This window comes from Salpingoeca rosetta, assembly GCF_000188695.1.
Source record: "Salpingoeca rosetta unplaced genomic scaffold supercont1.29, whole genome shotgun sequence".
Taxonomy (NCBI): Eukaryota; class Choanoflagellata; order Craspedida; family Salpingoecidae; genus Salpingoeca; species Salpingoeca rosetta.
Genome location: NW_004754905.1, coordinates 707995 through 728381, shown reverse-complemented (window position 1 = coordinate 728381; position 20387 = coordinate 707995). Strand labels below are relative to the sequence as shown.

General features: G+C 56.1%; 6 protein-coding genes across 6 annotated transcripts in view; 3 read left to right on the top strand and 3 right to left on the bottom strand.

Annotated features, from left to right (window-relative positions):
- Positions 1–1753, top strand: part of PTSG_12855 (uncharacterized protein) — a 3424-nt gene extending 1671 nt beyond the window's left edge. The window contains exons 3-5 of the mRNA XM_004989447.1: positions 149–324; positions 525–1211; positions 1513–1753. Of these exons, the coding sequence (XP_004989504.1) occupies positions 149–324; positions 525–1211; positions 1513–1714 (1065 nt within the window). The 3' untranslated portion in view covers positions 1715–1753. The remainder of the gene's footprint in view (positions 1–148; positions 325–524; positions 1212–1512) is intronic.
- A 289-nt stretch (positions 1754–2042) lies between these two features.
- Positions 2043–3586, bottom strand: PTSG_12854 (uncharacterized protein). Its single transcript, XM_004989446.1, has 5 exons — positions 3512–3586; positions 3176–3288; positions 2846–2910; positions 2662–2707; positions 2043–2430 (listed from the first exon to the last, which is right to left on the bottom strand). Exons 1-5 carry the CDS (start codon positions 3540–3542, stop codon positions 2062–2064), a joined length of 624 nt encoding a protein of 207 aa, XP_004989503.1. The 5' UTR covers positions 3543–3586; the 3' UTR covers positions 2043–2061.
- Positions 3587–3618: 32 nt separating this feature from the next.
- On the top strand, positions 3619–6838 carry PTSG_09245 (zinc transporter 7). Its single transcript, XM_004989445.1, has 9 exons — positions 3619–3812; positions 4054–4269; positions 4606–4693; positions 4923–5166; positions 5362–5497; positions 5742–5832; positions 6043–6101; positions 6236–6326; positions 6542–6838. Exons 1-9 carry the CDS (start codon positions 3733–3735, stop codon positions 6581–6583), a joined length of 1047 nt encoding a protein of 348 aa, XP_004989502.1. The 5' UTR covers positions 3619–3732; the 3' UTR covers positions 6584–6838.
- A 267-nt stretch (positions 6839–7105) lies between these two features.
- Positions 7106–15566, bottom strand: PTSG_09244 (uncharacterized protein; the record flags this gene model as incomplete). Its single annotated transcript, XM_004989444.1, has 13 exons — positions 7106–7279; positions 7444–7566; positions 7900–8109; positions 8346–8437; positions 8585–8740; positions 8970–9113; positions 9379–9474; positions 9822–9983; positions 10199–13454; positions 13733–13916; positions 14034–14159; positions 14371–14484; positions 14752–15566. The coding sequence occupies 13 exons, from the start codon at positions 15564–15566 to the stop codon at positions 7106–7108; spliced, it is 5652 nt and encodes a 1883-aa protein (XP_004989501.1).
- Positions 15567–16611: 1045 nt separating this feature from the next.
- Positions 16612–18882, top strand: PTSG_09243 (FAD-dependent oxidoreductase). Its single transcript, XM_004989443.1, has 4 exons — positions 16612–17055; positions 17326–17737; positions 17954–18238; positions 18560–18882. The coding sequence occupies exons 1-4, from the start codon at positions 16633–16635 to the stop codon at positions 18625–18627; spliced, it is 1188 nt and encodes a 395-aa protein (XP_004989500.1). The 5' UTR covers positions 16612–16632; the 3' UTR covers positions 18628–18882.
- Positions 18883–19228: 346 nt separating this feature from the next.
- PTSG_09242 (uncharacterized protein) overlaps positions 19229–20387 on the bottom strand; it is an 8764-nt gene continuing 7605 nt past the window's right edge. Inside the window, exons 19-22 of the mRNA XM_004989442.1 lie at positions 20229–20379; positions 19963–20030; positions 19791–19864; positions 19229–19620 (exon numbers count right to left, since the gene is read on the bottom strand). Coding sequence (XP_004989499.1) covers positions 19338–19620; positions 19791–19864; positions 19963–20030; positions 20229–20379 — 576 coding nt within the window. The 3' untranslated portion in view covers positions 19229–19337. The remainder of the gene's footprint in view (positions 19621–19790; positions 19865–19962; positions 20031–20228; positions 20380–20387) is intronic.

The window sequence follows — 20387 nt, the reverse complement described above, 5'->3', positions numbered from 1 at the left end:
CACACACACACACACACACACACACACACACACACACACACACACACACACACACACACACACACACACACACCTCTCTCTCTCTCTCTCTCTCTCTCTCTCTCTCTCTCTTTCTGCCCCCCCCCACTTCACCCCATGTCCGTGTCAGCTTCGCCGGATTGCTGCTGCGATGGATGTGCGCGACGCGTCAACACGCGCTGCCCTCATCGCCGCCATCAACACGTGCACACCGGTGCAATATGTCGCTGACGATGAGTTGCACGAATGCCTTTTCACGCACATGCAAGACGTTCCGGGCTTTCTTGCAGCCGTCCATTCAATCAAGTCAGCCAATGCAAGCGCATCTGTTGTGCTTGTGCGTGCCTTGTGTTTGTATTTGGTTGCATGTGTGTGTGTGTGTGCGTTTGCATGCACGAATTGGCTGACTCACACACTCACTTGCGCGCTCGACACACACACGCACACACTCACTTGCTCGCTCGACACCTCACTCACACACACTCACACACTTACACTGGCCTCAGGCGGAATCTTGGGCTGTTCAAGTGCATCACCACGCAGCTGCGACGCGAGCAGCAGCCTGTCACCGTTGACAGCGCTGGTGGACAAAACGTCCTGCGCTGCTTCGAACACGTGCCACGTGAGACGGTGCCGCCCCCTGAGATGATGTTCAAGCTGGACATGGATTGCATTGACGCGAGCATGATGCTGCGGACGGATGTGGACATACCGCCGTCGTCGTCGTGTTACGATGTGGCGATGGCACTCGCACAGAGGGTGGGGCAGGCTGGTCATGGTGATGGTGGTGGTGGTGGTGGTGGTGATGATGACAACAACAACAACAACAACAACAACAACGTCGACGATTTCAACGGCCTGATGGAAGTGAAGACGATCAAGCACAAGGAGTACGCAGTCCTACCCGAGTCCTGCCTGCGCGATCCAGACAACGCCCCCTACCTGGCATTCAACCCATCATTGTTTTGGCCGCGCGGAAGCTCCTCCAACATTGCATTCGACTTTGTTTACAGGGGCATGTACGTTGACCAGCTGCAAGTGTATGACCAAATGTTTGGGCCAAACCACGTGCTCATTGTCGCTTCGGAGGACTTGCAATCGAAGCAAAACGAAACGTTTAACGCCATCTTGCGTCACATCGACGTGGAGCCCACGGATGTTTCTTCCATCTCGCAGGACATGATTCACGACAAGTAAGCGGCGCTGTTCCAATGTGTATGTGCGTGTGTCTGTGTGTGTCTGTGTCTGTGCGTCTGTGTCTGCGTGTGTGTGTGTTTGTTTGTTTGTTTGTTTGTTTGTGTGTGTGTGTTTGTCTGTGCGTGTGCGCCTGTGTTTGTGCCTGGTTCTGTCCCCTGATCTCTCCATCTCCCTGTCTGTCTGTCTGTCTATCTCTCTGTCTGTCTGTCTCTCTGTCTGTCTGTCTGTCTGATGACATCGTTTCCAACTCCAAACCCCCTTCTCACCCCACCCACCCCCTCCACCTCCCCAACATAGGATATCTGAGGTCTGGCCGAGCTTTGAAGAGACGTCGGGATGGCGCATGCATTCTGAAACGCAGCACCTGAACGCAACGCTCATGCACGAGGTGTGCAGATTCTTCGGGCTGCACAACAGGCGGTTGGCGCTCGCATATCCGCAGTTGGAGCCGCACACGCGCGCCTGGTCTGACTGCAGCCGATTCAAGACATCGTGGTGATGATGGTGATGGTGATGATGGTGATGGTGATGATGATGATGATGATGATGATGATGATGATGATGATGGTGATGGTAATGGTTAATGATGACGGAATACGTCGTGAGAGTATCAACGCTAAGACTGAGACAGAGACGCAATGCGCGACAGGGGACATACGTGTCTATGCGTACGTGTGAATGTGTGTCTGTGTTGTGGGTTTTGACCTCGATAGTAGTGCCACAATACAGCTTTTGTTTATTGAATTGGGTCTCATATCTACATCATGCGTTGGTGGGTGTACAATAACGCACGCAAACACGCACACACACAACAGCACACACACGCCGCCACAATTGTGGTGCAACTCACTTCCCCTCCTCCTCTTCGCCTGGTTGCTGTGACACGGATACGTCTGTCTGTCTTTCACCGATGTGCCCGCTTTCACTTCCTTCCTGCACCTGCTCCCCTTGTTGCTCTTGTTGCTGCTGCTGTTGCTGCTGCTGTTGCTGTTGCTGTTGTTGGTGCCCTTCGTTCTCCTTTTTCTCTTGTTGCTCCCCACCCTTCTCCTCCTTCTCCTCCTCCACCCCCACTTCCTGCTGTTGCTGCTCGCGCGGCCGCCGCTGTGGTGATGGCGCGTGGGACATGGACGGCAGCTGCTGCAGGAACGCCTGCGTCTCTTCGTCAGCGTGTACCGACGACGGGTCCACCTCAGCCAGCGCAGCGTCGAGGTGGCGCTGGTGCCGAAAGTAGAAGGAGTCACGCAATTTCACGGTGGGTTGGAGGAACAACGACAGTGAGTGGACGTGCAACAGTGATGACATTGTAAGTGGTAACGATGATAAAGACAGCTGGCCGGTTGCTCGAATTGACACGGGGGGGGGGGGCGGACGTGGAACGACAGAGCGAGAACTAAACATGCAAGCCCACCCAATCACATACACACACACACTTGCAGTTCATCAAACCTGCAAGTTGTCAAAGTGCGGAATGGTTGACATGGTCTCCAGCACACTGGCGAAACGGATGCGTGGACGAACACGAGAATGAGGTGAGTTGACGATGGTTTGATCGAATAACAAACAACAGAAAGGTGTGCCATGTGTCAATGAAAGGGGCTGGTGGACAGTCGTTTGTTGGTGTTGTGCTTACGTGTTGGAGTACTCCAGGTCCATCACCTCTCCTTCAATGTCTGCCGCCTGCGCCTCAATCTTGTCCTGTCACAGCAATGACCACCGTGATGAGAAAAAGTTCGGCCAGTAAAACGAGTGGACTCGTGCTGCATATCCAGCAACCACACCAGCACACTCTGGCACACACACACACAAACGCGCGCACACATGAGCAAACCCACACACACACTCTAGTACACACACGCACACACGTGAGCAAACACACAAGCACACTCTAGTACATACACGCACACACGTGAGCAAACACACCAGCACACTCTAGCACTCTAGTACACACACATACACACACCTGGAGGGACATCATGCGCGGCACAGAGGATCGAATGTGTTCTTGAACGTAATACAGTCCGAGCGAGGGCTGGTGCGCCATGGCACACACGAGCCGGCCCGCATCCCGGGTCGCTGTGTGTTGATACGCGCGCGTGTGTTTGTGTTGTTGTGTTTGAGTTGATGTGAACAAGTGCCAAAATGTATTTCCAACGTGATGCCGCCAGCGTTCCCATCACTCAAGCCACACACACACACACACATATGCACACACACACACATACACACACATGCTCACACACACACACACACATGCTCACACATGCTCACATGCTCACATGCACGCACGTTCACACACCTCGCTGTGCTCGCATGGAGTTGATGCTCATGCTTGCTGTGTTGTCAACTTCTTCCACTTGTCCTTCCTGAAAAGTTGTGGGAATCTTTCGCCAGTAATCGTCATTACCGCAACGGTGGTGAACGTGGTGTCGTCGCCTCTCACAACACCCCCCTCCCCCCTCCCCCTTTCATCTGCCCTCCTTCGTCTCTCGATCTGACACACCAAGCGCAACAGGAACGATGCTGCCTCTGTATGATGATGAGGACAAGGTCCATGGCAGGCGTAGCAGCTGGTGGTGCAACTGCTCATGTTCCTGCAGGTGAGTCCGCAACATCCCCGATCACCGTGCTTGACACTGATCGCTTGGTGTTCCTTCTTGCAGTGATGACATTCATCAGCCTTGTCACACAGACAGCTCCCAATGCTCAGTGCCTTTGCCACACTTACGCATGTGCATACACACACACACATCCATGCATACATACACACACCCTTCTGCACGCACGACATTGCTTTTGTTTGCTGCTCATCGTCACGTTGCCTCTGCCTTCCCGTGCAAGGCAAATATGGAGCGATCCGGAATCAAGGAACATCTTCTTGTTTCTCCTCATCAATTTGACCTTTGCCTTTGTTGAGCTCTTCTACGGCATCGTCACCAACAGCTTAGGCCTGATCTCAGACTCCTTTCACATGTTCTTCGACTGCACGGCCCTTGTGGCTGGCCTCGTCGCTTCTGTCGTCGCAAAGCGTCCCCCAAACGAGCGCTTCTCCTTCGGGTGCGTATGTGTACATCTGTGCGTCTGTGTGTGTGTGTGTGTGTGCGTAAATGTGCGTGTATGGATGTGTGCGTGTGTGTGTCTGTGTGTGTGTCTGTGTGGCTGTGTCTGTTTGTCTGTGTCTGTGTGTGTCCGCATGCCCGCATTTGTCCTGCTCTGCTCGCTTGCTATCAACTGATGTGTCTGGTTTCGTGTCTATATTGAACCCCCCCCCTCCTATCGCATGAGCCCGCCTTGCATTCCTCCACATCTCCTTCACGCCCACGCACGCAAGTTCCACTGGGTGGCGGCCATCATCCACTCACACGCCTGACTTTACTTTGTTGATTGTTGCAGGTATCAGCGTGCCGAGGTGATGGGCGGATTCGTGAACGCGCTCTTCCTCGTCTTTGTCGCGTTCTTTGTCCTCAAGGAAGCGCTCGAGGTGAGATATTACAGCAAATGCTCCCACCGCACCGCTGTGTATGCGTTGTTGGCTCCCTAACACTGTGCCTGTGCCATATTCCCCTTCACTGCATCTCATCATCTCACCATCTCCTCATCATCACCTCACCATCACCTCACCATATTCATCATCACCATATTCATCATCACTATATGCATCATCACCACCTCCTCATGTCAACCCCTTTTCGCCATTCGAATTCTGCCAGCGCTTCTTTGATCCGCCACACGTGCACTCCCACCGGCTGCTGCCCGTTGCCATTGCGGGCCTCGTTGTGAACCTGATTGGCATCGTTGCGTTTCAGCACTCGCACTCGCACGGCCATTCGCATGGCGACGATCACGGCCACAGTCACGGCCACGGTCACTCGCACAACCACTCCCACTCGCACGGCCATGCACACGGGCACGCACACGGCGAGGACAAGCCGTCCCGCAGCTTCGTCTTGGATGGTGCGCACAGTGTGTGTGTGTGTGGGGGGGGGGGCGGGCGTGTATGTGTGGGTGTGTCAGCGCATTTCTTTGCGTTTCCAGACCCTGCCTTGTTGCTGTTTTGATCTAAGTTTGCGCCAACGCACCCCAACACTAACCACTTGTCTCCTGTTCACATATGCGCCCCGGCACTATCGCAACTGCGCGCAATGACAGGTGTGCTGCTGCACATTATGGCAGACACGCTGGGCAGCGTGGGCGTGATCGCATCATCACTGCTCATCCACCACTTTGGCTGGATGATTGCCGATCCCATCTGCTCCATCTTCATCTCGGTCCTCATCTTCGTCAGGTGTGCACTTGTGAACGCTCGTGCTTCTGTGTTTATGCGTGCGTGTGTTGTGTGTGTCGTGTGTGTCTGTTTGTGCGCGCGTGTGTTGTGTGTGTGTGTGTGTTTGTGTGTGTGCGCATGTGTGCGCTATGCGATGCCTGTCTGTCGGTATCTATGCGCTCTCTTCTGCTCTTTTGCTGCAGTCCCTCACCACCATCACCATCACCACCACCACCACCATCATCATCATCGTCATCATCATCAGCACGTGGCCGCTTCTTCGTGACTCTGGCGCAATTCTCATGCAGCGCACGCCCGCCCACCTCGAATCAAAGCTCTACACCTGCTACAGACGGGTGGGCACACTCACACCTCGTGTGCAGCGGGGGAGAGAGACAAGACAACGAGCGTGCATGTGTGTTTTGTCTGTCTCCCACCTTCCACTTAACTGTTGCCTATTGGGCATGCACACGTCCACAAACATGCAACCTCCATATGATGGTAACTTGACACTCACTGCCACGCCGTGCCGCTTCCCCGTCGTGTTGTGTTAATTCGGCGAACAGGTGAACCACATCGATGGCGTCATCAGCTACCGCGACCCGCACTTCTGGTGCCTCTCCCCGTACGTACAATGACTCACACACACACACACACTCACACAAACACACTCACTCGCTCGCTCACTCACTCACGCACTCACTCACTCACGCACACACTCACTCACTCACTCACTCACTCACTCACTCACTCACTCAGGAGTTACATTGTTGGATCGCTCTCTGTTGTCATCAAATCGGAGGGGAACGACTCTGCCGTCAGGAACGAAGTCCTGCGCATCTTCAATGACGTGAGTGACACAGACAGCAAGGGATGGGGAGTTGGGAACGGCATCACTTGCCACGGCATGCGTTGAGTGAGGGATGGCAGACACATGTGTTCGCAAACGCATGCACGCTTCGTGTTCCACCTGGCTCACCATGTCGCCTTCACCTCCGGCCATGGTATATATGTCTGCGGGTGTCTGTGTCTGTGTCTGTGTCTGTGTCTGTGTCTGTGTTGCAGGTGGGCGTGACGAAGATGGTGGTGCAGGTTGAGAGGTTCTAGGAAATTGAGGATCAATGACACCTCGGAAGCCACGCACAAGACAAAGGCCATTTTTCGAGTCATGTGATGTTGGAAGTGTTGGATTTGTGTGCTGCTGCTGTGGCCTCACCCGCGGCAGCAGCGGTTTTCTTTTTGTCTCTCGTGTTTTGTTCATTTCATGCACAAGTACCTCCGTTGTCATATCTCGTGTACATATGTATGGCATTTTCATCACCATGCTGCAATTAGAACTCCATGGACTGAACAGAACAACGTGCCCTCAACGCACATGCAAATGAGAGGAGTGCAACAACAATCCCGGGGGTGGGGGGGGCAAGTACAACCACATGACACATGCAAGAGGTGCACTCTCGCCAACCAACCAACCAACCAACGAACAAACGAAGGAACACCACCACTCGATTTGGCGTTAACGCGACTCATCTAGACCAACTATATGGAATGAACAATGAAAATGAAACAACAGAATGACAACAACACACCAAGACCAACTACCAACTACCACCAGTGGGGGCAGTTCAATCATGGCGGGAAGGCCTCCGTCGCCTTGAGCAGCTCGCTGCACCTGCCAAGCACCCCGCCCTTGTCCAACCGCTTCACCTCACGCGTGATCCCTTGCTGCGTGCGCGTCACCCGGAACACAACCGTGCGCAGGTCTCGCAGTTTCTCCTGCAGCTCGGTACTCGATGGCGCAGTCTGAAGCAGCGGATATGTGCACGAGCAGTGGTGGTCAATGTGAGGCAACAAGGCGAAACGGTGGCGATGGGGTGACATGCATGAGACAAGCACCAACAACCCAACACTGTGTGTGTGTGTGTGTGTGCGTGTGCGTGTGTGTGTGTGTGTGTGTGCGTCCTCACCTTCTGCAGGGACTCGACCGATGCGTGGAGGGACTGCATCTCCGCCAGCAGCTGTGCAGCAATGCGTCGGATCTCCTGCCGGTTCCGCGCTTTGCGGGCCGCATCGAGTGCACGGTCGCGCTCCTGACGATGGTAGTGGTGGTGGTCGTGGTCGTGTGAGTCAAGGTGGATGACGATGGTGCAATAGAGCAGGGTGAAACTTACTTGAGGGTGTAGGCGCGCAGTTGCCAAACCAGCACACACACACACACACACACACACACACACACACACACACACACACACACACACACACACACACACACACACACACACACACACACACACACACACACACACGAGCAAGCAAACCAAAAACACACGCACACGCCCAAACAAACAAGCAAACGAACAAACGAACAAACAAATGACCAAACGATCAAACAAACAAACACAGGACCACAAACATGGACGTACCACGAGGATAAACTCGGTTGCAACGTCGTTGAAGCCGATGCTCTCACACGCCTCCACCAGCGCTGCGCGCACGCGTTTGCCGGGCTTCATGTACTCATCGAGGGACGCGCGGTCAATCGGGTACTTGAGGCGGATGGTGCGCATGATGGACGCATACTCGGGCCCCTGCGCTGGAAACTTGCGCTCAGCTCGCCGCAGGTACGAGTCAAACTGACGTCGTGGGTGATGGTGGTGGTGGTCGGCCGGGGGAGTGGGGCATGGAGTGCGTGGGTGTGAGACGAAGATCAAGATTGGTTGCCGATTGCTTGACACAACAGAAGGGAGGTGACAACAACACACATGCACACACATACATGCACACTACATACACATGCACACAACACACACACGCACACTACAATACACATGCACACCACATGTACGCGCGACTGCACAGCTGCATGCACCTGTCGATCTGGGAGGAGGAGCGCGTCATCAAATGGAAGCGAGCGGAAATCGCCATCCGTCGTCGCAGCAGGCAGCGTCGGGATGTGCAGCGCTGATGGTGGTGGTCGTGGTGGTCGTGGTGGTATGTGGCAGTGACGTGAGAAACTGTGTGTACACGTGCAAATGGAAATGGAAAATGCGCACAACAAGAAACGTGCCACACAAGACAGCAGGACCCCGTTGTCACTGTGACACTTACAAGCAGGCAGGGAGCGAAGGCTCGGGTGCCGTGATTGGCGGTATCCTCCCCCAGCCCGCGCGAGCTGCACAGATGACGAGGACGACGATGATGATGACGGCGCGGGCGGCTGATGGGACGGCTGCGTCTGATTGCGACCGCGGCGTCGCTGTGAACCTGTTCATGGATGAATGAATGAATGAATGAATGAATGCAATGCAATGGGGGTGGTCACGTGTGGGACAAGGGGGTGAGACGGGGGTGAAGAGAATGGTGAGGTGCCCCATGAAGGTGGCGGGGAAAAGACATGAGGACGTGCAAACGACACGCATCGCAGCACAACCACGCCATTAACAAGCGAACGAATGTGCGCCCGCACCTGTTTGCTTTGTTTTGCGAGTGCGACCGCCTCTCGATGACGACGACGCGGCTCTTGCAGCGGTTGGTTTGGGAAGCGATGCAGATGGAACTGGAGGGTGTGCGGCCACTGCCGTTGTTGCTGTTGACAACTCTTCATCATCGCTGTCAGAGAGATTGCCAGGCAGCACGTCTACGTGCAACACACGACAACACCAGGGCAAACAAAAGAGAAGGAGTACGTGATGGTGAGATGGGAACATCAATGCGACACAAAAGATGTACCACACGTAGATGGCAGCACAACTTTAGAAATTTATCCAACCTCCACGCCGAACAAACTCACTACAAAGCACACGACCACTGAACACCTGTTAACAGCCCTGAACACCCCTGAACGCCACCAGCACCACCCACCAGCACCGAACACCACGACACATCAACAACAAGGAGCGCACCATCGCCGATGGAGATGAAGACGTGGCCACGGTCTGCGGTGACAAACGCTGCCAACTCCTTTGCGCGGTCGAGCAGCACGCGCCGCTGCACTGCACCTGCAGACGGAATTGGAGGTGGGGGTGGGGTCAATGCAGTGGTGGTGGGGTGGGGTGGGGGCGATGAGAACGAAGGAGATGGGAGATGGAAGACAAGTAACAATAAAAAATAAAAAAAATAAAAAAGAAGAAGAAGAAGCAAAGTTGTGGAGTTGGTATGGGGAATGGAGGTATGAAGGTACATCGTCATGATCAGAAACACCCACCCACACACCCACACACACACACACACACACACACACACACACACACACACACACACACACACACACACTTCTTAACCGCGCAAAACGCACACACACGCACACACACACGCACAAACACCCACACAACGTGCATGCACGCACCTGCTTGTGACTTTGACATAAAGAGCGCTGAGATGCTAGCGCGGGGTTCACCAAGCACAGCGGCCATGAATGAAAAGAGGTCTGTGAGCAGCATGGATTGCGGCACGAGCAGTGGGAACCGCCCACGTCGCGTTCGTCCCTCAAGCTCAAAGGCCGGCTCTGCTCACGTGGCACAGTGGGCGTGCGTGTATGTGTATGTGTGTGCATGTGTGTGCATGTGTATGTGTGTGCATGTGTGTGTGCATATTGTGTGTTTCCATGTGAGTCAACAGGCTGCAACACATCAGGCGAAACGCAGGTGCACCACAATGACAACAACAACAACAACACCGCCAACACCGCCAACACCGCCGCCACCGCCGCCAATTCCTTCTCACCTAAGGAGGCGGACTGGCCAAAGTGCTTGCAAAGGGCGTGTGCATCTGCCTTGAAGGCCGCCAGCGCGGCCGCCACGTCCGTGTCCGAGCCCTCCAGCACATACGTGTGAGGTGTGGTCAACACGCCCTTGAGCGACAGAGTGTGACGGGCCAGGTATGCCTGCAGGGCGTGCAGCGTGGGCACCGGTGTGCAGTGGAGAACTACTCCGCGCCGCTTGCCTTGCTGTGCATGCGCAGCGTAGATGCGAGGCTGCACAAACACATTGAGCACCTGTGCCCTCGTTCCCTCCACGGCCTCCCACGGCAGCGGCTGCGCGGTGGATTTGTCCAGCAGCACATACGAGCGCTTGCCCACGTCCCGGCACACCAGCAGCGCATCGCTCAGCACGGCGTCCGAGCGAAGGGCAGACTTGATGGCGGGGAAAACAGCGGCAACACCTGTCCCGGGCACGCTCACGGCGCGGCTGCTTCTGCTCGTGCAGTGGATGGAGACAACAAGCGTTGCACCAGACTGCACCACGTTGCTCGCTGCAGGGGACAGCGGGTGGGCGCTGCGAATGCTGGCGGAGGTGAAGCGATCCGGCACAACGTGCAGCGCAGCAGTGCTGGCCACGCTGCCTGTTGCTGCACCCTCGCCAGCCGACCTGCTGCTACCCGCCACCATGGTCGTGCCGCCGGTCGTCGTGGTCGTCGTGGCTGATGCGTTGGCTGATGTGGCTGAAGTGGTCGTGGTATCGAGAAGCACCACCCGCGATGTGCTGCCGTTGCCGGCCAGTGGCGTCTTCGCCTCGGCTTTGCTCTTCTGAACCGCCGGGGAAGTGGCTGATGATGATGATGACGACGACGACGATGAAGATGAAGATGACTCTGATGATGATCCTGCTGCCCCTGCTCCCAGTCGCTTGTGTCCGTTCTTCCTGTCGCCACTGGTTTTCTTCATCGTCTTCGCCCCTGCTGATGTTGCTGCGTCTCCCTTTGTTGTTGCTGAGCAGATGGTGTTGAGCGCTTTGATCGCAGCAGTCTTGAAGTGTCCATCAAACACGTCAGACGGCGTGGAAAAGTACAGCGCAATCGTCCTCGTCGCTCCCTCACCATCACCATCACCACCTCCATTATCGCTGCTGCTGCCACTGCTGCGACTGCTGCTGCTGCTGCTGCTGCTGCTGCTTGTCTTTGCACCACCACCACTGCCACGGTACCACATGCCCAGATAGGTGCACTTGAGCTTGGTTTTGTTCAGCGCCATCACCAGGCGTAGGGCCGCGCATGTTCCCGCGAGCAGCGTCGCCTGCACCCGCACGTACCACATGCAGTGGCCATACATCACGGGGAACGACACGCCCTTGTCCAGCACATCTGCATCCGTCCACGAGTTCTCCTCGACCTCAGCCGACTCAACCAAATCCCCCGCCATCTGCAGCAGGTCCAGCGTGCGCAGTGTCGCCGCAGGCCGCGTTGTGCTCGTCAGGTGTGCTGCACTTGCTGGTGTGCTGCACGTCGTCGCGGTGGTGGTGGTCATAGTCGTGGTCGTGGTGGCGGTCGTTGGGGTTGATAGTGACGGCACTGATGTGGATGATGATGGTGGTGGTGCTGCTGTGGTCATGGCGACCGGTGTGCTTGTTGTCGCTGCGGGGTACGGCAACAGCGATGGTGGCGGCTGCTGTTGCTGCTGTTGCTGCTGCATGTACTGTGGCTGCTGCTGCTGCTGCATGTACTGTGGCTGCTGCTGCAGGTGGTACTGTGCCTGCTGCTGGTACATGGCCTGCTGTGCTTGCTGATACGCATACATCTGGGACGAGTGCTGGGGAGCTTGGAACGGGTGCCCTTGCATCTGCCCCTGCATTGCGTGCTGCAGTGCGTGCTGCATTGCGTGCTGCTGTGTTCCCATCTGCATCTGCTGCTGATGAGGTTGGTTGTGCTGTTGCTGGTACATGTCACTACCAGCGGTGCTGTACGCACCACCATATCCACTGATGGTAGTTGTGTTGTTGGTGCTGTTGGTGTTGTTGGTGGTGGTGTTGGTAGTGGTGTTGTTGGTGGAGGAGGAGGAGGTGGTGGTGGTGGTGGTGGCGTTGCCACTACCCGCGGACACTTGCGGCATTGAAGCAGCAGCGACACCTGGCTGCTGCTGCTGCTGCTGCTGTTGTTGTTGTGGATACTGTTGTTGCTGTTGTGGTGTTTGCTGTTGGGGCGAACTTGCTTTCGTTGCCGAGAGGATGGATGCGTCTGCAAGAAACGCCAGCGACGCTTCCGCCTCTGTATGCGGTGTGCGTTGTATCGCCACGCCAGCAGCATTGCCACTGCCGTTGCTCAGTGCTTGCCCAGTGGTCGCTGTTCCTGCTCCTGTTCCTGTGGTTGCTGTTGCTGTCGTTGTCGTGACCGGGGCTGCGCTCGTTGGGGCAAACATGGCGCGTTTGCTCGCGAAATCACTGTCAGCGGCAGGGCGCTTTGCACTCGACATTCCTGCTGCTGTTGTCGCGGCTGTTGTCGTCACAGCAACAGCGACTCCAGGCGCTGGCTGTGGACTGGAAACAAACGCCGCCGTTGACCCCGTTGGCTGTGACACGACAGCACCGCCACCAACACCAACACCGCTGCCGCTGCTGCTGCTCGTGCTCACGGCTGGGGATGACATTGCTGCTGCTGCTGGTGGTGGGGAGGACGTCGTGAGCATAAACTCGTTTTTCATCCCCTCAGATCCCACGGGATACTGCTGCAGTTGTTGATACTGTTGCGGCTGGTGCGCTTGCTGTTGTTGTTGTTGTTGCGCTGGCTGTTGCGGCTGCTGTGCTTGCTGTTGTTGTTGTTGTTGTTGTTGTTGTTGTTGTTGTTGTTGTTGTTGTTGTTGTTGTTGTTGTTGTTGTTGTTGTTGTTGTTGTTGTTGTTGTTGTTGTTGTTGTTGTTGTTGCTGTTGTTGTTGTTGCTGTTGTTGTTGTTGTTGTTGTTGTTGTTGTTGTTGTTGTTGTTGTTGTTGTTGTTGTGGCTGCTGTGGCACCATCTGTGGCTGCTGTTGCACCATCTGTGGCTGCTGCATCTGCTGGGGTGCGTCCACAAGCAAGTGCTCGCTCGGGTATGCCTCGACCGCCAGCATCTGCGTGCATACCGTGTCGTACGCGTGCTGGTACACGCGCAGCGAGGTCATGGTCGTGTGCATGTTGGCAAGGTCTGCCTCGTTGGCGGCGCCAGACGCGTGCTTGCGCTGCTGCATATCCGCATAAAACGCCTGCGTCATCAGCAGCGACTGGATAATCTTGGCCTGAGATGAAGGTGGCAGGAGAGCAGGAGGCGTTCGTGTTGAGAACGAGAGCAAGGTTAGGTGAGGGGTCAGAGTTGGCAAGAGTAGGTCGAAGACCGACAAAGTCATACACATGTTCACGCACAAACACATTCACACGCACAAACATGCTCTCACGCATACTCACGCACTCGATCGCATACACATGCACCCAATCACTCACTGCACACACAATCACACAAGCACGCCACCAGACACCAACATAACACACGGGCATATCTCCTCCACCAACCACGCACCTCCATAGCCAGCCCGAGCATGAGGTGTTGTTTCGTGGTGATGGACGACGGTGCACTTGCTTCCTCGCACACGCGCGCCAGCTGCGATGGGAGGGCGTGGATGGCAGCCGCATACCGCTCGCCGCCCGTCAGCGACTGCTGGATGCTTGCAAGCACGCGGTTCATTGCCTGCAGGGTCTCGTGGCTGCGGCGAGCAGAGGAAGCAAGACAGTGCGTAAGGTGGGTGACATGCCGCTGCGTGCATGCGTGTGCATGAGAGCACGTGTGCGCATGCGAACAAGTGTGCATGGACATTGCGTACATTGTTGACGTGACGGTGGGGACGTTGCCGGCCGCGAACATCTTGAGCGTGGTCTGCAGGAACAGCACGTCCTCCAGCGACGGCGCAGCGACCAGCGGCCGGAACGTGCAGAACAGATCAAGCAGCCTGTGCGTGTGTGTGTATGTATGTGTATGTGAGCATGTGTGGTGAATGTTCGTGTGTATGTGTGTAGATGCATGTATGTGTATGCAGTCATGTGTGTGTTGTGGCAAGTGGCCGAGAAATGAACAACACACAACACGACACCAACATACAACACGACACCAACACGAAGGTCCCCGCCACCACTCGAAAGCAACAGGGCAGGGCGACTGACGCGTAGACGGGGAATGTGCTGAACGAGCGGCATGTCTCTGTCCCGCAGGAGGTGAACAGCTTTGCAACCTCCACCGGGGACCGCGGCCACGCAGACGGCTCCGTGCAGATCAGCCTGGCATTTTGAGGTGATGATGATGATGATGAAGGCAGGTGACGATGGTGAAAGGAGGTGGTGGGCAGCTCGTGCAAAGGAGGGGAGGCTGGCTGATGCACGTTTCGTACCCCACGCAAACCCACCCACACAAACACAACACACACACTCACACCCACACACACTTACACGATACACAACACAAAACACACCATTCGCCTGCAAAGTTAACACCAAACACCCACACACCCATGCACCTATACGCGCACAGCACCAAAGCGAGCGTACCCGCAGAGGTCGCTGTAGAGCTCCTCGGGCATGGTGCCGCTGACGGCGGCTGCGTGGTACTCCATCAGGTGCTGCAGCCACACCTGCGTCGCCGCGTCGGCAACGCTCAGCTTGATGGGCTGTCCAAGCTCAGACGCATCTCCGCCACTGCCGCTGGTGGTGGTGGTGCTGCTGCTCACGTGGGTGGTGACAATGGTGACGGGGCTGGACGGCAGCGGTTTGCCTTGCAGTCGCGTGTTGATGTCGGCAAGCATCGCCTCAAACATGGCCTCGCAGTGCAGTGCCACCCCCTGCGCAAACGTGGCAAACAGGCGCGCGAGCGTGCCCATGGTGCGCTGGGAGACGGGCACGTGCGGGGTTGGAAACAGCTGTGGTGATGGTGGTTGAATGGACACGCACAGCTCGCCCGCTGTAGGTGTCACCGTCGCTGCTGTCGTTGTTGAGGGTGCGGTGGTGGACGTTGATGCAACTTGCTTCCAGACGACGTTGGTGACAAGACCAATGTTGTCCATGCTGCGCATCCTGAGCGCAAGGAGGCGTGCCAGCGCGGCAGGTGGGCTGGCAGCGGTCACCACCGTTCGCGGACACGCGCCAGCGGTCTGCAACAGGTGCACTGCATGCAGGATGGCATGCTCGGAGATGAGGCAGTCGCTGCCGTTGCGGGTCACGCCGGTGGAGATGGCCTGTAGCCACAGCGGAACCTGTACACTTGGCTGTTGTTGCTGCTGCTGTGGAGAAGCGGCCTTGAGCAGCTCTTCTTCGCAGATGCCACACAGGGTGGCCTGCACAATGCGCTCCACGTACACCTCAGCCATGCTGCTGATTCGTGAAAGCGCTTATCAATTCACACCAAAGGGCTGCTCAAGGTCAAATACACATCATCCACCAAACGCACAACGCAGGCAACGAACGTGCGTGAGTCGAGGGCCACAATGAGAGCAGGAACATTGCAATGAGAGCAGGCACGTGCATGCGGGGTGATCAAAGGAATCTGCAGGCCAGCAAACAAGGCTGCGACCACAGCAAAATGGATGCGCATGGCATCTTGCATGGCGTTTCACTGTCGACGATGCACCCACATGCAGAACAACAACAAAACAAGAACGTGAAGAACCCGAGCAGATGCAGAGAACACGAAACGCTTGAGACATGTACCTGAGGTGAATGAAGCTGAGAAATGTGACTCGTGTTCTGTCTGGTTTGTCGCCAATGGGCCGTTGAGACCGCGATGGGGAAGGGGGGGGGCCGTCACACGGACCAAAACTTGTCCAAAGCGACGAAAGCGATGCAAAACAACCCAACACCAAGTCAACGGGTCTGGCAGTGTCAGTGGAGCGGAGTGGAGCGCAGTAAAGCTGGTGCGCAAGCAAATCCCCCGGACGTGAACAAAACACACACACCACAAGACCGGACTCTGTTTCAACGGCCTAGTGTTGCTGCTGTTCACACAACAAAACAAAACACCGCGCGCGCACACACGCACACACAATCAATACAACACGTGTGTCGATGTCTCGTGTGTGCACTGAAGGTAGCCAACGGGTGGTCGTGGCACTGTTTACAGCAGCCCCCTCCAAGGCCAAAGCAAGACCACAAAGACAATCGTGGCACCACCACACCAACACAGGAGGAGAAGATAGGCGTTTGTTGTTGTCTGGTTTTTTTTGCTTGTTGTGCTCTGGCTGGCTGGCTGGCGGGTGTCCGTGTGTTTTGCGGTTGTGCAAGCGACGCCCGCCGAAAGGAAATAAATCGAAAGATGCCCTCGGATTTTCATCGGACAAAACCAATGCACTTTGTGCTGTTGTATTTGAAGGTGGCTCGCCCGCCGGTGGTTGGCCGGACATTCTTTCATTTCACCAAGCGAGTCAAAGCGGTTACGTGATGAGCGACGAGGAGCAGACCAGAAGAAGTGGTGGTGGTGGTGTTGATGTGGTGGTGGTGGGTGGAGGGGCGGTTGGGGTGTGCACGGCGTACTACCTGAGCTCGCTTGGGCGTCGCGTGGCAGTGGTTGAGAAGACAGGGGTGGCTTGCGCGGCGAGCGGGAAGGCCGGTGGCTTCTTGGCGAGAGACTGGTGCGATGGCGGGCCCACAGAGGCGCTAGCTCGGGCGGGCTTCGACTTGCACGCCTCCCTTGCGGAGGAACACGACAACCCGTGGGAGTACCGGCGGCTCAACACCATCGCTGTCAAGCACTTTACGAGGTCAAAGGACAAAGTACGCACAAAGAGCACGCCTTGGATTGATGGCTCCTCCTCCAAGGAGCAGGTCCTTGGCACTCCAGAAACAACAGCCCAAGTCACCCCGGTACGGTGTGGTCGTGTGTGTGTGTGTGTGTGTGTGCGTGTGTGTGTGTGTGTGTGTGTGTGTGTGTGTGTGTGTGTGTGTGTGTGTGTGTGTGTGTGCGTGCGTGCGTGCGTGCGTGTGCGTGCGTGTGTGTGTGTGTGTGTGTGCGTGTGTGTGTGTATGTGTGTGTGTGTGTGCGTGTGCTCTCGTGTTTCTCCCTGCTTAGCTCTCCGCTGGTCCATTGCTGCTGTGCAGCCCCGCCTCTCACTGCATTTGCATGTACTCGACCAGGGCAAGTTTGTTCGTGCGCTGATGCAGGCTGCGCAGAGCCGTGGTGCTGTGCTTGTGGAGGAGGAGGTAACCGGCCTGATCACTGCCGAGGGTGACGGTGACGGCAGAGAAGGGAAAGGTGGCGAGGCAACCACAACCGCAGATGCCACCGCAGATGCGAGGAACCCCCGCATTACTGGGGTGCGGCTGGCAAGCGGGCAAGAGCTGCGGGCGCCGAAAGTGGTGCTTGCAATGGGACCGTGGACACACGTGGCACGAGAGTGGCTGCGCAGCGTCCCTGACATTACGGGCGACAAGGCTCACTCGATTGTCCTGCGGCCACCACAAGACAGCGGCATCGACGCCACAGCGGTGTTTATCGGCTACTCGGACAAAGGCAAGATGGAGCACCCTGAGATTTACCCGCGACCAGGTCCGTGTCTGCGTGTGTGTGTCTGTGTGTCTGCGTGTGTGTGTCTGCGTGTGTGTGTGTGTGTCTGTGTGTGTGTGTGTGTCTGTCTATCTATCTGTCTGTCTGCCATTGCACACGTCTCGTTCAATACCTCACACACACACACACGCACACACATACACGCACATACACCTTGCACCACACGCCTCTGTGTCCACTTGCATCCGCCTTTACTAGATGGGTCTGTGTATGTGTGCGGGTGCGGCGACAACACGCCTCTCCCGCCGTCTGCAGGCGACATCACACCAAGCGCAGGGCGATGCGAGGCCCTCCGTGAGATTGCTGGCCGCCTGTCGTCCCACCTGCACGGGCTTGTGCCGGAGACAACCCAGGCATGCTACCTTCCCATCAGTCCGGATGGCCTGCCTGCTATCGGGGAGCTGTGCAGTGGCCTCTACGTCGCTGCCGGTCACTCCTGCTGGGGGATCCTCATGTCCCCTTCAACGGGGCGTGCAATGGCAGGTCCGTGTGGAGACGGAGAAAGCGAGTGTGTCTTTGTGTGTGTCTTTGTGTGTGTGTGTGTGTGTGTCTGTCTGTGTGTGTGTGTGTCTTTGTGTGTGTGTGTGTGTGTGTGTGTGTGTCTGTGTCTGTGTGTCTGTGTCTGTGTCTGTGTCTGTGTGTGTGTCTGTGTCTGTGTGTGTCTGTCTCTCTGTCTCTCTGTCTCTCTTGTCTCTCCATCTGTCTGCCTTGCTGTCTGTCTGTGAGTGTCTCTGTCTGTCCAGTGTGCGGTGAACCAAAGTTGCGTCACTTGTTGTGACCTCACATCGCCCCCTGTGTCTGCAGAGTTTTTGACCAGCGGCGCCGCAACATCTGTGGACATTCGCGCATTTGATCCCAAGCGACTCATCTAACCAGCACCACGACTCGAACAACACCAACACCAACGACATCAGCAACGAATTCGTTATCTGCAGCATCGAAAGGAGCAGGCAACTTGACATTCCCGTTGTGATCGTCATCTCATGTGCCAGCGAGTGCCTCATTCAATGTGTTCGCAGCGCACTGCACTGTGTTACGCCACCGACAGTTACTACCACCCGACACCACTCTTCGTCTTATCATCAATCTTTTTTTTTATGTGTCACCATAAACAACACGAGACAACACAAGGTACTGAGCGCACGGTGTGGTGAACAGGATGAAGGTCGCCTGAAACACTATCGATCACTCTCTCACTCTCTCACACACGCGCACACAACTGGCATTGCAGACTCTTGTTTATGTTGGGTGCAAACGACTCACAAGACATGAAGCTCACTCGCACATCCGCACATACGCACGGTGCCAAACGCAGTGTCAAACGCAAATGGAAACACAGCCGTGGTGGCAGACACGTTGACGCAACACACACACACACACACACACACACACACACACACACACACACACACACACACACACACACACACACACACACACACACACACACACACACACACACACACACACACACAAGTGGTATCGCAGCAAAACCACCGCCGCCACCACCACCACCACCACCACCACCACCAACGCCACCACCACCAACGCATCCACAATCACGATCAAGTCACCAAAATCATCACGCCATGTCCTCCTCCTCATCGCCCTCGGTTCGCAGGCCAACCTGCACCAGGAAGTCCTTCTCCGTCTTCTTAAACTCCTCATACACAGCACGCAGCTCCCGCTTATGGTCCGCAGCAGCATCGCCGCCAGGGACTACAAGCGTCACGTCCCCGCCAGCCTGCATGGTGGCACCAACACCACCAGCGCCACCCTGCCCCTCGCTGTCGTCGTCGTTTGTTGCCCGGAGCGAGCTGAGCACCTGCACCACCAGCATCACTCGCTGGAACAAGAAAATGTACCTGGTGAATTGTCACGGATGTGTATGAGTATGTCATAGAGGAGTTGGGGCACGTGCGCAGTTGTGTGTGCGTTCGTGTGTGTGTGTGTGTGTGTGTGTGTGTGTGTGTGTGTGTGTGTGTGTGTGTGTGTGTGTGTGTGTGTGTGGAGGGAGCATGGATGTGGGTCAAACCTTCTTGCTGCGCGGCCATCACTCTCCAACCGGAGCTTCACATCGCCGTCAATTAGCAGCCGCCCGTGATCGACCTGCAGTTGAGTGAGTGAGTGAGTGTGCGTGTGTGTATGTGTGAGTGAGTGAGCGAGCAGTGTGTACTCTGGGCTGCATGCACTGTGTTCCGACTTACCAATGGAACACAGCCACTCGTGCCGACGACATAGTCTTTTAAGGTGTGCTCAAGCCGCTGTACAATAGCTGTTGCAGACACACATGCACACATGCACACAAATACATGTGTAATGAGTTAGAAGGGTGAGGGCAACACCAGCCCGCCATTCCTCATCTTCCCATCCCGCCCCCTAATTGCACGACAGCAAGCGGCATCAACACCGTGAACATGCGTTCAATTCAGACCACCAACGCCCCCTTGAGCAGCACCCAGTGCGAGCGCACCGTAGTTCTCAATGTCGTGCTTGCACTCATTGACGTGTTTTGCGACGTCCTGCGTTGTGCTGAGTGCGGACTGCAGGGCTTCCAGGCGCGGGTCCTCCGCCGCCGTCAATTTGACGAGCTCCTTCAACAACAGCGGATACCGCAGCACGCGCTGCATCG

Excerpts from the sequence above, each read along its gene's own strand:
- PTSG_12854 (XM_004989446.1), bottom strand. The coding sequence starts at position 3,542 with ATGAGCATCAACTCCATGCGAGCACAGCGAG. Across the intron at positions 3,289-3,511 it reads CTCCATGCGAGCACAGCGAG|CGACCCGGGATGCGGGCCGG; the intron begins GTGTGTGAACGT and ends ATCAACACACAG. Across the intron at positions 2,911-3,175 it reads CGCGCATGATGTCCCTCCAG|GACAAGATTGAGGCGCAGGC; the intron begins GTGTGTGTATGT and ends TTGCTGTGACAG.
- PTSG_09245 (XM_004989445.1), top strand. The coding sequence starts at position 3,733 with ATGCTGCCTCTGTATGATGATGAGGACAAGGTCCATGGCAGGCGTAGC. Across the intron at positions 4,694-4,922 it reads TCCTCAAGGAAGCGCTCGAG|CGCTTCTTTGATCCGCCACA; the intron begins GTGAGATATTAC and ends GAATTCTGCCAG. Across the intron at positions 5,498-5,741 it reads TCGGTCCTCATCTTCGTCAG|CACGTGGCCGCTTCTTCGTG; the intron begins GTGTGCACTTGT and ends CATCATCATCAG.
- PTSG_09243 (XM_004989443.1), top strand. The coding sequence starts at position 16,633 with ATGAGCGACGAGGAGCAGACCAGAAGAAGTGGTGGTGGTGGTGTTGAT. Across the intron at positions 17,056-17,325 it reads CAACAGCCCAAGTCACCCCG|GGCAAGTTTGTTCGTGCGCT; the intron begins GTACGGTGTGGT and ends GTACTCGACCAG. Across the intron at positions 17,738-17,953 it reads TGAGATTTACCCGCGACCAG|ATGGGTCTGTGTATGTGTGC; the intron begins GTCCGTGTCTGC and ends CGCCTTTACTAG.